This window comes from Melozone crissalis, unplaced genomic scaffold (assembly GCF_028551555.1).
Source record: "Melozone crissalis strain CALT ecotype California unplaced genomic scaffold, PUWL_Pcris_2 ptg000023l_1, whole genome shotgun sequence".
In the NCBI taxonomy this organism is placed as follows: domain Eukaryota; kingdom Metazoa; phylum Chordata; class Aves; order Passeriformes; family Passerellidae; genus Melozone; species Melozone crissalis.
This window is the reverse complement of record NW_026535801.1, coordinates 10,582,122-10,598,930: the sequence shown is the minus strand read 5'-3', so window position 1 is coordinate 10,598,930 and position 16,809 is coordinate 10,582,122. Positions and strand designations below refer to the sequence as shown.

The window sequence follows — 16,809 nt, the reverse complement described above, 5'->3', positions numbered from 1 at the left end:
TGCAGTTTCTTTTGTGGTGGGTTTTGGTTTTTTTTTCCCTGTTTGGTTGGTTTTAGTTGATTTTTTCTTAGGTGGTGGGGGGCAGGGTTTAATTTTAGTTTTTCTGAGAGGCAGGGTAAGGCAGGTATTCTCTTATTCAGTTCTTCTCATCTGACTTGCTTTGGTCTTCAGGATGTCCTTGACTGGTCCTGAACCACAAATTGTGCTTTCTGCAGTACTTTAAAGGGAGCAGTCATGGCTGGGAGGCTTGGCTGCAAATCTCTTTATCCCAGTATTAGAAATTTCTCTGTACTCCACCCTCCTCTGTCCTTTCAACAACAAATTAAATTGAGCTTTAACATGGAAAGGAGCTCAGAACAATATCCACAGATGGTCCTTGAAGGGCAGCAGCAGGACAGCATTTCTGCATGTGTGGAAGTGTGTGAACCAGCACTCTTCACTCTGTGTATCCTTAGAGGTCAAGGACATGATGAAAAATATTTCAAGTGGTTTCAAAGGCATTCATTCCATTTGCATTTTGTCTGGTCATCTCCACTTACAGAACAAAAAAAAGGATAATGAATTGAAAGCTGGGGAAGCAAACAGCCTTAAGTTTGGCCCTCACAAAATATCCCTTGGAAGACTGTAGAAGAAACAGCCCAAAACTCAGGTGTTAATGCTGGTTTCTCCTTAACACTCCTCCATGCAGCTTTCTTACCACTGCTCTGGTTATGCTGCTCCTTCCATCTCTCCTGCTGCTCTTGCTACCTGTTTCCACCTCTGGCAACTCTTCCTACACTTTATAAGAAGGATCAAATTCATTCTTACAGTCTGATTGGGAAGATAAAAACTTCATTAATCAACGAAAGTAATAATTTCAATTAATAAAATAAAGTGTGATTTGACAACACGTAGACATTTGAGGACCATAGGCGTGTTTGGATCCAGCATCTGGGTGCCATGTGCTTAAGCTTTTGTTTCAGTTTGACTAGAAAACTTGAAGGAAAACATGTTTTGTAATAAACTATGACAATATTTTATCTTATCTTACAAATAAATAAACAAGTACATTGTAAAACATTAATGTTCAAGTTTCTTCTCTCTCCTGCAGTACAGCTCCAAGCACAAGGGGAAATCCCACCTAGATAAAGCCACTGGAGAATCCTCTGGAAAAATTAAACATAGTTGCTTGAGAAACAACTATCTTCTAATTGCAACTGTCTCAGAAAAATTGTCAAGAAAACATAAAAGTTGTATTTGAGATAAAAGTACAATGAAGTATCAAAAAAAAAAGTTCATCCAAGATACTTTATGTTTCTGTAGAACATCAGCTCCATCTGCTGGGAAAAACCAGTTTGTGGCATGGGAGCTGCAGTTTCTGTCCTGGGCAACCCAAGTTTTTGCGCTGAGTTAAGGGCTTTTAGATGATTTAGAGAAGTACACAGTTGTATATCAAATCTTGACTCTGACAGTTTGGTGACATGAGGGCTTAGAGAAAAATGCTTTCTGGTGGCTGGGTTTCATGGTCTGTATATCACTGGAGCATATGACTTCAGAAGCTTATTAGAGTGATGCATGTAACTTGTAAAAATACCTCTAAACACTAAGAAAGTGTCAGTTGTTTTTCTGCCAGCTATTCATTCTCATTAAAAACAAATTATGATTAATAGCTTTGCAATTAAAAGCAAATCCAGATAATTTAAAAATATAAATATAGCATCAGAAGCTACATGTCTTGTAAAAACTCTCCCCAAACCACTTTATATTTCTTCAACATTTCTTTCAATATGACATTAGTTTTTCAAGTTGTTTTAATTGCTTAAAATTTTCAATTAGCATTTTATAAAAACAAACTACAGATACATGCTTAATAAAAAAATCCACTACCTCTAGGCTTGTCTTCAAAAACTACAGATGCACAACGTAAGTCAGTCTTCAAATGAGTATTCAATTAATTGGGGATTGTTTCAAACAAAAAAGCATTTTCATTGCTCTGAAAATTCTGTTCCAAGTCCTTCCTAAAGTCATGCTTATTTACTTTGGAAGGTCTCTAATAAACTTGTGATTATGTAAGATCACATGCAATACTTGATATCTAAGCTACGAAATTCCAGACTTGAAGAAAATAACGCAATTCTAGCAGCTATTCAGATTTCTGTCTCCAAGGTGGTTTATTTAGGGAACGTGTGTAGAAAGTTAGAGTAGGTATCTATACACTCCAGTGACACCATAAACACAAACACCACATTTCTGGCTTTGCCCACAGTTCTGAGAACACTTATTTGAAATCCTTTTTGGACTCTCTCTAAGAGGAAACAATCTCCATGTGTGAAATCATAAAATTCAACCCACCCAAAGCCTCCAGTGATCAGTGAGAGCCCAGGCCAGCCTGGGGTTCCACCAGTGAGACAGAGACACTCAGCATTTGATTATTCAGGAGTCCAATAAAACACATATAAAACAAAAGCAAAGCTGCTCCATAGCAAGATACCACTGTGACGGATTTCTGCACAGAACTGATTTTTCTGGGGGTATTGGAGTTTTATAAAGACAAACTACACAAGGTGCACACAAACCCACTTTGTTTCCACTGACAGAATGCTGCAAGGCATAAAAAAGTGCCAAACTTAGCCTAAAACACTTGAAAACAACTGGGCAATAATGGCGCTATCTGCAACACAAAAAAGTGGTTTTGGCATAAAAAACTCCAAGAATCAGCTGAATAAATCTTTAAAGGCAGCTGTACTATCTTGATAGAGAGAAAACAACAGCAAAGAATGTGTTTCAATACCTTAATAAGATTACTGATCCATCTGGTAAAGATGGCTTTCTCAAGGGAAAACTGAGCCTTAAAAGCTGAGCTACATGAGTAATCTCGTTTCCTTTCTGCATTTCTTTAGTACAGTAATAACAGAATCAATTTTTTCAATATTGACTCCCCACGTTTCCTGCCCATTTCCAAGGAACCTGTTTAAATGAACAATGAAAAGCCTGCAAGAAAGTTATGAAAAATGCAATAGTAGGGAGAAAGATTTTTTACATCTAAGTAAACTGAAGGGCCAATAGCTCAGAGCAGCTAAGCATGAAGCAATTCCACAGGAACAAGGCAGTGGAGTGGACTGGAACAATCAGCATTCCCTTCCCAGCTCAGTGTCAGAAGAGCTCTGAGCAGCCAAGGCAAAGCCATGTTCACTAAAAACAACCCTCAGCAAGTCCTTGCACTCGGATATTTTTAGTTGTCCACCAAGTCCCTTGGTGGCCAAGCACATGGAGCCAAAAGGAAATTGCAAAAGCCTGATTTCCTCAGCCATACCTGGGGATGGCAGCTAAAAACAAATTCTTGCTACCTCAGTTTGTATTAAGGAAGCCCTTAATAAGCCCAAAGAAGAATCATTAGCCATTGAAGTACATTGACTTATGAATATTTCTGAATTATTGTAAAACCTCTAGGACAGCTAAATATGGTACATAGCAGAACACCTGACCATACAGACATAACAAGGAAGAACCTACATACTAAAGAGACTAGTAAAAGTAACTACTTCTAGAGCCAGTGAATTCACCTAGAAAACCAAAGTGTCTTAGAAAAGAGGGTAAGAGTACATTCCATTTATGCCTCATTAAAAATTCTTACCTTTAATTTTCTAACAGCATCTCTTACAACTTCTGTGCCTTTGGGCTGCTCCACTTCTGTACTGCCTAGAAACTGAAAAAAATTGCAATTTGTGAGCAGTAAGTTATGCATTTAAAGGCCTAATCTTGAGTAATCTTATTTTCCAATTATTTTTGAACAGCATTTTGGAAAGGTAATTTTTTCAGTAGTTGATAAAAAAAACCTTCACACAGCTATTTCTATTCAAGAAAATAACAAGAATTACATTCTTTACTAATATTAGCATTATCAAAACTGACTTAAAAAAATCCTATACAAATCTGTAAATTAGAAGTTCAAGTACCTTTTTCCACAGGGAAATTACCACTTTGGTAATAACTCTCTTTAGAAAATAATAAAACAATGCACACAAAATACAGATGGAAGATTCTTCCCATGAAAAAACACGAGCCAATAATTTGGACTCTGTCACTAAAACATTCACACAAGATGTAAGATAAATTAAAATAACTGATTTTCCTCTCAGAACTGCTTGGTATAGTAACACATTTACAGGAACTGGGCTCCAGCTTATGTAAAACAAGAATAATATTCAAGTAGTTTCTACTACAAGTCACACTTTCACAAAGTAAGGCTTTAATGAAAACCAGACATATGTTTGCATATACAAAGAATAATACTGCAAAAGGACCTTATTTCTTTATTTGTACACTGAAACACTTTTGTTTTCTGTACAATCACACTTGTCTTCTACTGTGCTGTTACAAAATGTATGATAATCCTGCCTGAAACCCATCTGTGTGATCACTAATTGATTTTCTGTTGCCAAATTTTCACATTGAACTACAGTTAAGTCACATCATGTACATATATATGCTAAAATATCTCTAGGAAAAAAACCCTCCCTTTTTTCCCAAAGTACAGTTTTCTGTGTACCATGACACACAGAGTCATGTACAATTTTTAAGTCCTAGCCATTTTGAAAGGGATTTAAATTTGCCAAGATACAGACAACCTAAACAGAGTAACTCTGGAGTTTTTGGTTCTATTAAACCTTCTAAACATGTTTAGTGCAGTCAGTGTGCTCAAGGTACTCCTGCAAAGAAACCGTGCAGCTCCACCAACAGTGAAGCCTCATTAGATATTTGCTACTGACTCAGAAATGTGACATGCCACCTTGAAAACAAGAGTGTAAATCAAAACACCATACACATCTGCTATCAATATTCTCTATGATTGTTTCTCCAGCCAGGAGACCAAGCCTTTGGAAGAGCAGAGCAGAAGGCTCTGCTATTGATTTGATGTCCTTCACACAACATCTCTGAGTTGAGACTGAGGGGGGGATCTTGCCTGGAAAAGTGATGGCTGCACAAATTGCATGTAGAGAAGGAAGAATGATTCTTGGACATGATGGATACTGCATGTGGCAGAGACAGAAAGGGAAAGAGGAGTCAATATATGTGAGCAAAAAAACCCCAAACCAGCAGGTAAGATCACATGAGAGTCTAAGAGGAAGGCTGAAACACCAACATTACCAGATATCTGCAGATAAGCAAACTTAAATCCACCACACCTGGCAGAACACAAGAGGCAGAAGTTTAATTGCTGTAAGTTTGTGAGCACACAAGATATGTGATACACAGAGCAGGAATCCTGCAGAAACACAGGGAACAAGAGCTGCAGGTGTGAACAAGGCTCAGCAAGCAGAGCAGAGGTCACTGCTGCTCATGGAGAAGCTGAGACAGATGCTTCATCCCTGGCTGTTCCCTAATCCTTGTGCTGTTTCCAAACTGGCAGCACCAGTGTAAGCAGCCCAGTAGTTGCCAATGCAGATTCAGGGCCAGGCCTCTGGTGGAACTGGGTCATGTATACACAAAGATGCCCCAGGTTATGCTGCCTCGCCTGCAGCTGCTTCTCCAGAAGGGCACAGGGCTGCCCTACATTTCTTATTTACTTACTTCCATCCAGATGACCAAGCTCTGATAAAGCTAAGAAATAATCAGTCATTTCCCCAGGACTCTCCTCTGCTTCACAGTCCAAGAAGGATGAAGGTATCTTTGCTGTATTCAGTAAATCCCAGCAGCAGACCAATCTTTCCACAAACAGTACCTTCCACAAATACAGTTCTCCCAGAAGCTTGTACCTCATGATAATTCACACTACTGCCTCAGAAAATCAAATTCCCCAGCCACAGCTGGGGAATCTGTTAAATGTCGCTGAATTTTAAAGCTTATAGTAATGTTCCCCAAACCAGAAATTACCATTTATGATCATGGAGGGGAGGGAGAAGTCAATTTCTGGGCAGAAAGATAAACTGCTGAAAGCACTTTAAAAGACTGACAAAACCTGAAGAAAAACTCATTGTGTTTGCTTAGTAAGTTACAAAAGAAATAATAAACAACCAAGACTCAGAGAACACAGAAACACCATGAGTCTTAGGATCAGCATTTACAGAACATAACCCACTAGAATTCCATAAATCACTCACTCTCTTCCAGATGAGTGTTGGTTTTGACATTAGGCATCACCACTAAAATTTCAATTGCTCGCAGCAGTTTTGAGCTGGATGTAGAATTCAAGCTTGTGCATAATAAACTATTAAGCATAGGAAAATAATTAAGACACATTTAATCCAGATATACCAAGAAGAATTGTAACTTAAATGTTAAGACCAAGAAAAATTACAAGGCTATACTATGGATTGCACTGTTTGTAACTATTTCTAATTCTTTCAATTGCAACTCTACTTTTTGTTAATTCAGGTGTGTTAAAATTGCTTACACATTTCATGCTTGACTTCCCTTCTTAATTTCTTGGTAAGAGTAATAAAAAGAAAACCAGCAATTAAGGGAAGATATTCTGAATATTTGTATTAATTGGACTGTTCTGGGAAAAATATAGACAAAATTTCAGACCAAGATAGGTTTGTAACAAAAGAATGACTAAGCAGTAAAGCCTTACCAAACAGCTAACAGTTTTCTTGGGAGGCTTTTTATTGCTTGCTTTTTTATATGCTCTGTATCTTTTCCATCTCATCTATCATCATTTTCTCTTCAATATGAGGTACCAATTACTGTGGTATTACTGATGATAGCTAAGCTAAGCAAACAGATGTATTTGCAAAGCTGGGGCTTCAGCTGCCAAGGTCACTGTGCAGTTTGTACAGCCCCTGGCACAGCAGATGTGCTGCCACCAGGGTTTCTGGGGGAAGACACCAACAACTAACTCACCACCCTCATGAAATGGGAAGGTGGCCATTTCATCATGGTCCTTTCAGCAGATTTTTCTCACCAAATTTCTCACAAACACAGAGAACAAATATTTGTTATATCAGGAAGTTGGTCCAGCTGTGGCATGAATAATACAATTATTCAGCATGGAAGAGTTTCTGCAAGAAAAATTTCAGAGCCAAAGGGGTAAATGTGAAACCTCCCTTTCCAAGCTCAGGTTCCTTTAGGGAGCAGTACTGATCCAGAACTTTAGATGGGAACTTGGCAAGTCAGTGTTTATTTTCAGCATTTGAGGTTCCCTTCTGCAACCTGACTCGTGCAGAACAACTAGCATAGGAAACCTAAGGGGTTCCTCAGAGTCAAGCTAACACAACTCCTACACTTCATTGCAGAAGAAGGAAACAGAAAATAACCACTTTCCTTTAGATCATTCACTATTAATACTAAATGCAAACTAATAAACACATTAAGTGCTTAAGTGTTCTTTACACAAGTAATGTGTTCAAATACATAATACATCTGAAAAATGTTTACATATGACTGCTACATCCATTTACTGTCTGCAGCTAGCAAAAAGATTACTCCTGAGCTTGGTGTACTCCATGCATAATATGCCTACTCAAACAGACACAATACATAATTTAGGCATGCCACGAGACTCAAATATTTATGTGCAGTTTACTATTAAGTTCATCATGATCATATTGATTTTTTGTTGGATACTTAAAAAAGTTGGAAAAAGATGGCATTTAATACTTTGTATAACATAAAGCAAGCTAAAGCAATGTTCTTTACCACACATTTTTCACTGCAGTCTGCCATTCTTCCAAACATATTCCCTACAAAGGTGACGAGCAGTTATTTTCCTAATATATTACTCATTCTTATTTCACTTGCAGCTGTCTGCAATCAGAAATAACTCTTATGAGGCCAACAGATCCTATCAGTCAGGACCATTTAAGTGTTCCCTTAATGTACAGTGATGTTTGCCATGAAGAAAGTGAGCTGTTGGCCAGCCACATACAAGACAAACTCCTCAGAACAAACTGCTTCTAATCTAATACTAGCAGACAACCAGATGTGCTCACTCCACATGCAAAGATTCACAAGATAATGCAGCTGAAAAGAATTAACAGACACTATTTCAACATATTAAATGAACAGAGGTTTTATCATTGACAGCAACTGAGAGAAAATTCAGCTCTGCTATGGCCAGCAGGCTGTCTTACACAGCAAGCTATCAGACAGACCCTTTGTGGGGAATATCTTTGTCAGAATGTAGATGACATTTCCCTATGCACTAACATGAACAAGTCATTTTTTTGGTCCAACTCCATTGTGAAGTTATGGAAATTGTATTTAGAGTTGTACTTTGGCTGGAGAAACTATTAATATAAAAGGTAAACAATCTTTTACTTGGCTGGCACAATTAAAAGTCATTTCAAATGTAAAGACAACTTCAGGCATCCAGAATCCCTGACATGCCTGACAAGGCTGCTGCTGTTCTGTGCCCAGCAGGTCTTAGTAAGGCCAGGTGAATTGTTAAGGTCAGCAGTGCACTTTCTTTCCTTGACATCAGCAGGAAACTCTCCAGTAATTCTTGCCCTGGCACTTTAGATTTGACCCTCAACATTTTATTGGCTTTACATGCAAAGCACTCCCAGGTGCTTTTCTTCAAAGCTTCGCAGGGGAAAAACTCTATACATGCTTAGGAAAAGTTAGTTTTACCACACTAAAAAAAATTAATAACCTTGATTCTTGATTAAGAAATAGTTTTAGGTGCACTTCTGAATGTTTAATGTAGACTTCCACTCTTCCAGTAGAGAGCAGTGTAGGATATTTTAATAATAAAACAACATCTGTTTTCCTTTGTCATCACATTTCAATCTTAAAAAAAATAAAACTCAGTCTTTCACAGGCCACATTTCTTTTTTTAACTCTGAAATTCCTTAACATTAATGGTTCTCTTTTATGCAGACTTAACTGCAATTATATGAAAACAGTACTTACCAAAATCATACAATAAAGAAAGGGAAAAAAAAACCAATGCAAAATTACTGGATACCTGCTGGCAGCTTTTGACAAATTAGCTCCTTCTACCTCCTCAGTTCCACAGGGATGCTGATTTACTGATGAAAGGAAGACAAATGTATCCACATTGTGAGAACACCAGAACAACAGAGTATAAAACAAGAATGAAAGAGAAGAGGGACCAGTTCTGAGCAAATGTCTAAGCTGTTAACCACTCCCTAAGGCCAGGCAGACGTTTTGCTCAGCCTTGCACTCGAGCCTTCTCCATCACTCCAACAGCAGAAGGACAACAGGGACCATAAAACAAAAAAACTTGGTATTTTGGGTTCCTTCTCTTTCCCCACCCCACAGTCCAGCTCCTCACCTGCAGCAGCTTCCTTGGTTCTCTACAAAGACATGTTTTTGCCACAGCACATAAATATTTGGATTTTTCCCCTTTGGAGAGCACTTTCCTAGTGCCACCTTAAAAACAACTCCTGGGTATGATTGCCACTCAAATGAGAGCAGAAATCCAAATCACCACACAGGAGTATGAGGCAAAGTGGCATCAGACATACATCAGCACATTCCCTGAATATCCCCTGCTTGTCTGACTTCTAATGCTCTGCATAAATGGTGGCCCTGACAGAAGAAAGAAATTAGAGATAGTTCTTGAGGGAGTGTTCAAGTACTAGCAAAGAAGAAAGATGAATGCACAATTAAAAACATTTTTTGAAAAGGCAATTATCTAATGGAAATCAAATATTACCAGGTATTTAGTTCATCAATAGAGAATATTTATAGTAATTAAGATATGATGAAAGAAAAATCTATTTAATAAGTTATTGAATTATTTGGGGAAAAAAAAAGAGTGTTACAGAAATGATCATAAAATAATTAGGTTCAACAAGTCCCACTGGCTTAATTTGTACTTTCTTATATTCTCTACAGCTGCAGTAATTAAGAGCTCTCCACCCTCAAATACACAAGCAGTAATTTCAGTCTTTCAGTCTGGATCTATTAATCAGTAATAAAGAACATTATTTGATATCTAGAGCTCAACATATCTTTGAACAGCTGACAGAGACAACAGAAATTTTCCTGGAGTAGTGCACCTCACCTGGCTGTGGCTCCTGCCCAAAGGTCTGGAAACAGGAACCCCTAGAAATATTCTGTCAAAGCTACCTGAGAAACTGAGGGCACGTGGCAGCCCTAATCCTGCCTGCACCTGCATCCTAACCCATGTTCAGATTTGCTAAAAAGAGAAATTATTGAGCTGCTGACTGGAAGAAATGAAGTCAGCTGATTCCAGCTTGGTGTAACCCTAAAGGCCAAAGAATGGGATAATTACACAAGGTCACATTCCTCCTCAAGTCCCACTGCAGCCAGAAGGGAAAGTGGCCCTCAAAAAGAAAAATACCATAGGAATATATGTTTATATTACCAAAATCAGCTTGTTTGTAAGCAGAACTTCAGAAGACCTTAGGATACACTTGGCAAATGATCAAAACTTAAATCTTCTCCAGTGTGGTCACATACTCAGGGGGCTATCAACAAGGAGAAAATAAAAAATCAAGTCCAATTGCAACACAGCTATCAAAGCTGTGCTCTGTATTAAAGCATCTAATTGTAAAGACAAAATGATGCTAATTCAGGTAGGACCCACACAAGGGAGATAAGAGCAGGCTGGAATACAGAAAGAGAGTAAGGGAACACATGTATGCTGTCAAGACTGTCACTACAGCAAACACCAATTGTACAAGAGAAACCAGCCAGCATTTCTTCAGTCCATCAGTCTTCCCACCACTTCAGAAGCCCAGCTCAAAGTGAACCATGCCCTGAAGAGCTGTCAGACTGCACCTGAGGATCAGAGAGGCTCTGGGGGTGGTGTACCCTGTTCTCCCATTGCACACACCTCCAGCAGCCACCCCACAGCTACCCAGACTAGAGAGACAAGCTGAGCACAGCTCAGCTGCCCCAGCCTCACTCCCACCTCAGGCACTGAGAGCAGAGAACATTTCCCGGGCTCTGCTCCACACACTCCTCAGCTGGAGCTGACTGTTCACTCCAGCCCTGAGTGAGGAGGCAGAAGCAGGTAATAGGGATATGTCTTAGGGTTAGTCCAGCTTGGAGCAAAAAAAAAGACAGCAAACTCAAGCCACTTGTAGAAAATTCTGAAAAAACTTTGATGTGTATGGGAAAAGGGCTTAAAAAGGGAACACTTTGCCAGTGCACAAATGGCAGTGATGCTAATACTAGTAGTATATCATGCTGAAGGCCTGTTGTCCTTTTAATCCCAGATGCACTCTCCATGGCTGATAAATAAAACCAAGGATAACATTTGGCATGTAATAAACCAGAGCAGGAGAAAATGGCAGCGAGAGCAAATCCATCACTGGAGAACATAATTTCTCATCATGTATTCCCTGTCTGTGTCTGGGTCACACAGGTTATTTTGATGGCATTCTTTCCTCATGTGTGTGGCAATGTTCTTCAGCCTTCACACGCAAGAATCCTCTGCTCAGAGGCTGGACAAAATGAAGGAGTAAATTAAAGAATGACATGTCTTAATTTGGACATACTCCGTGTTTCCAGGTTTGGATTTTTACACATGTGAAAAGATTTTTTTTTTGTAGGAGAAACTGTCAGATCCTTTTGCTGCAGCAGGAGATGTCTGTGAGTAACCCAAAGGCACCATCCTCAAGTTATTACAGCTCTTTTACTCCAATCCACACACTATTGACACAACAAACAACGACATCAAATGTGCTGCTCCTCTGCCGCTACTCATCAACTCTGCAGAGCCTCCTGTGGCACAGCTGGATACTGCCTCAAAGTTTGAGGGTAACTACCAGGAGAAAACCCATCCAATAAGCAGAGTATTTACAAATGTGGTCTAGCTTGACCCTACACATGGCCTGAATTGCTTCCGACTTGTGTAGGAAATGACTGAGCTCTCCAACCACAGATGCTCAATAACATCCTTGCCAGCTCCTGCAACCCTCTGTTGTTACTCTCATATTATTTTAGATTCCATTCAGTTTGTGCCCTCCAAGAGTTAAGAACTGGCAGCTTTGACTGGTCAGTCCTAAAATGCAGCACATCTTTAGTTCTGCAAGAATTTTCATTGCTGAACCAATGTCCAGTGAAGGTGTGCACAAGAACTATTCTGTATCAAGATAGGACAAACAGACGTAATTATCAAACTTGATATTTCCTTTAGAAGGGATATTGAAAGGTGACAAGCCTCTGATACTCACTGCAGACACATCACACTACTTGAATACCTCAATTTAGAAAATTCATATACCTGACTGGATTGTTCCCAGTTAAAAAAAAATTACCTTCACTGAAGAAAGCCACCTAAAAATAATTCATATTCACTGTTTTATAAATCAAATTTTTGAGCTTCAGAAGTAAATAATAACAGAGTGGACAGATTTTTCAGCTTTACACATTCATAATTAGACAGACTTCGTTTGGCACCACAGCAACTGAATTTAACTCAAGCATAACTTCTTCGTGAAAACTGTAAAGTCACAGTTGGCCCTTAAATGTACTAAAACACTGTTTTTCATTAAGTCCTAGATATTTACAAATATCTTAATGTAACAAATTTGACATCATTTACTGCTTTTTTATTTTTATTTCCATGAGCCAGATGCCAATGCAGTGTTTAATTTACCTTAAACATAAAACTGAAAAATTGTATCAACTTCTACATTCTTTGTACAGATGTGAAAGGCAGTGTTAGAAATTTCAGAACACAGAGGCCACTTTGCTTCACTTCCCCCTTCACCTCTGCAGATGCCAGCCATCAACTCTGGCCATTCAGCAGGAACTTCACTGCACTGCTGTAGGAGAAAACCTTCTAACAAAAAATTGTTACTGCTTGTGTAAAGCTGCTATCTTACCCAAGCTGAGGTTAAAGATCATCTTCTTCAGCATTCCCAAATGGAAAGGACAGATTCCCACATCCACTGGCCCCTCAAAAAAAACATACCTCTCTAGTAAAATGCTACAATTTAAAGGTACAGCAAGATAAAGATCCCAAGTTGCATCACAGCAGCTTGAATACCCAGCACAAGCCATCAAAAGCTGCTGTCCTGGTTTCACAATTTAGCACTGCTGAATTATCACCCTGGTTTTCACAACCCCACTGTTCCTCTGAATGCAGCACCTACTGGTTGGCTCTGTATTAACATCCTGTAACCATCTCTATTTTTCTACAAAATACAGCAAGCTGAAGCTTGAGCTCTGTTAAGCTCCATCTGTCCTGCTGACTTTTTTTTCCTGTTACAAATATTAGGTACCTATCTCCCCAAAAAAGAGTGGAAACTGAACTGAGACAAAAAGCCCTCATGAAGAGCCAAGATATGCTGTCAAGTATTTGATAACAAAGCTATCTTAATTCAGAAAACTGACAGAACCATTCTGCTCTACCAATAAGGTGAAGCTTTCTAAACCCAGGAGTATTTGATGCAGAAGTTTTGGGGTGCACCTCTGAGGCAGGGGAGCAAACAGGCCATGGCACCACTGAGAGCAGCTGCTCCTTCCAAGAGATGTTTCCCAGATGAGTTCATTGTTAGGAAGGGCTCTGAGCACAGGCTTCAGATTCTTGCTTTCATAACAACATGTACCAGACCAGCCAGGAGTTTCCATGTGCCAGTTCAAGGTGGGATTGTGCAATTCTGAGCATTCAGCTTGTAGCAACTGAAGCTGGACACAAAATTCTTACAGCTTTCCTCTGCTCAAATAAATTCTATAAGCTCTGGAAGAAATTGTGATGGATTTATATAAATATATATAGCACATCTATGTTAATAAATACAAACCAAAACCTATTGAAGTTATTCTTTTTTACCAGAAAACACTAACAATATCTTATAAAAACAGAGATGAAATTGCACAGACGTTTCCCATTTTGTGGTTAAAGTTTATTTTGATCTAATTTCTACCTCCCTTGTCCTTGACAAACTAAATACTGAACTTGTACTATCATGGCAATACAACTTCTGCCATGGCAACATGCAATGACATTATAAACACAGAAACAGGAATTCCCTGTGGGACAAAAAACAGAAGCCACAGTTAGGAACAAAATCCTCATTCCAACACAGCCTCAGTAATAGGAACAAATAACTATTGTCCCTGACTTGCAGCTTATTAAAGACTTTTTCCAGTTTAATGTGAAATAAGAAATGGCCTATTTTAAGGACACTGCATTGCTTTTGAATCAGGACTTTTAATACTGCGAGGCTTTCTGCACCATAATTAGAATAAATGACTCCTGATTTAATTCTTGATTAATTCAGGGAATCGATGTGCTGTCAAACAGAGGACAGGCAGCACACCAGAAAAGAGCTATTCTGAAGAAAGAGCCATGAATGTGTGCAGCTAATGCTTTAGCAGCTTGGAAATATCAGATAAATTTTGGTAGGCTTCTGAAGAAACCCAAAATTTGGGACAGAGCCTCAATTTCTTTTTTTAAAGCTGTCATTACCAGAGTAGATAATCTTTAAAATCTAGTATCTTAACTTTGAGTGCAGTAAATAATTTATACATACATTCTGTGGGCAAGATAATAGACACCACAGGGCAGATACAGGTTCTGAGGAGCATTAAAGGACAGGAACATGAAGTGTGAAACTTGGTTACTTTTTCATTGGTTGGTTGATTTTTTTCACTAAACTGTAGATTTTCTATACTGAGAACTATTTAATTTGTGAAAAAAGAATAAGCCTAATGTTTTATTCGTAATGTAACTTCAGTGGGAAAGTATGTTGAGTCAGTATGCAAAGTGTAATTCACAATCATGTGGCTGATCTACATTCATTCTGAACATCAATGAATATGCTAAATTAAATACTATATTCATAGAAATTTATATCAGCATTTTGATAAAAGTGAACAAGAAAATGTTTGTGTTCATCTAAAAAGGATTTTTTTTTCCTTTGCTCCTAGAAGCTACTTCCTAAGCTCCATTAACTTCTTTAAATGTGTTGGTAATTTTATACAAATTACACATATACATGGTCTTTCTCACCTGCTATATTCACAGAACACACTCAGAAAATTTCAGAGAGTAGTTGACTGGGATAGCCAAGTCAAAACCAAATTAGTTACTTGTGTAAGGAACTAATTCTGCAGGGAGAGATGGTCCATGCAGCAGATAAATACACAGGGAACAAAGCAGATGCCCTTTAAACTGCAATATGATTAAAATTCTGACAAAATATCTTTAAGTGGGTACCTTGGAAAAAAAGAAAAAGGACAGAGCAACCTGCACTGGTTCTGAGTGCTTTGATTATTTGGACTGAAAAGGGGCAATAGCAACAAGACAGCACAGCTGGAGGTAAACTGGAAAAGCCAATGAAGAGCAGGGGCTGGAGAGGAAATGGCTCTGCAACCACAGCAGCTCAACGGTCATGACTACAGCACAAGGTAAGCTGGTCAAGGATTTTTGGAAATTGCATTCAAATTTTTTATGGGAAAACACAAACATGTTGTAAATCTTCCTTCCCAAGGCTGGGAATGTACCCTTAACAAATCTCTGCCTCATTGTCTGTGGAAGTGCCGCTGCACAGAACACAAACCCTACTTTAAATCCCTCTTCTTCAACTCCGGCACTGATTCTGGGAACAAGTAGAATTCAGGCAATGGGCCTTAATAAGAAAAGCACTTCTTACACTGGTTTAGCTGTACTGGATCTTTCACTTTTCCTCCAGAGAATTGGAAGTGTCTTCTCTGTGATGATTTCTGTTTTATGAGCCTGTCTATTTTGTCTCTCGTTAATCTGTTTTTCAGAAGAAACTCCCTTCTTTACATACAATCTCTCATAAAAGACAGCTATAAAACAGATGTGATCACCATAATTCAACATCTGGCCTTCAGGCACTTGAAGAACATCCATAACAGAGTGGTTTTTTTTTTTTAATCTGGATAGGATGAGGGTATTTTAAAAATTATTTGGACCAGAAATAACTGTCTCTTTATGTTATCATTTAACAAATGTGAAGAGCACTACTAAAACACAGAAAATATCCTTCCCGCTAAACAGCACAAAATAGAAAGCTGAATTTTCTTATTAGATTGATTATTTTAGCAAAATGTAAAAATATTTCGACATGGCAACATCAGATATGAAATGAAACCACCATTATCATGACCTTAGATCTACCAGCAGATGAGATGAACATCTTGGATGAACTTTTTAGGAGAACATAACTGAGATGGAAAGTAATCTATAAATTATTTTACAATGGCAATTAATCCAACAAAATATTGGCTTTCACTTCTTACTTCATAAAAAATGTTATGTTTTTCAATAAAAGACCTCAATCTGGTGCTGAAGTGGTAAAATTAATCTGGACTAGATCATTAAAATGATACTCATATCATTAGGTGAACATAGAATCAGAAAAGTCTGATTCTGTATTTAAAAATCCTTCACATAAGGACATGGAGTCTTCCCTAAATAGCAACCTAATCCTTTTCACTAAGAGAACAGGTATTGGAAGACATTTAATCTTGAGCTCAAGGCATGAAAGCAGAGTTCAAAATTTGGGGTCAGATTTGAGAACAGAGATTTGGGGCAGATATGTGGAAAATCTTCAGTATTACCTCTGTTCCTTATCTTTAAGCTGAGGATAATAAGTCACCAATTTCTTATCTGCATTATCATTTAATTATCCCAGCTGAGAAGAAAGCTCATGAGAAGTCCAAGGTTCTCAGTTGCCTACTTATTCTGAGCTTTGATCTATGACTACTTGCATCAGGGTAGCACCTACAGCCTCCCTCTCATTATTCTAGAGGCTGCACAAACATCAAAAAGATAGCCCTTAGCTTCAAAGAATTTATGATCTAATGAACTGTGATAAATTGCAGTAACCCCTTGGAAATGCACAGCACAGTTTCAGTTAGTACCTCTGAGTGTTACTGATGAAAATCAATATAAAACATCGATCCTATTCTTCC

General features: G+C 38.4%; 1 protein-coding gene across 6 annotated transcripts in view; it reads right to left on the bottom strand.

Moving 5' to 3' along the window:
* Positions 1-16,809, bottom strand: part of GULP1 (GULP PTB domain containing engulfment adaptor 1) — a 124,730-nt gene that overhangs the window by 37,202 nt on the left and 70,719 nt on the right. For all 6 annotated transcript variants that reach the window (XM_054277617.1, XM_054277619.1, XM_054277618.1 and 3 more), the window contains exon 4: positions 3,614-3,685. In XM_054277617.1, the coding sequence (XP_054133592.1) occupies positions 3,614-3,685 (72 nt within the window). The remainder of the gene's footprint in view (positions 1-3,613; positions 3,686-16,809) is intronic.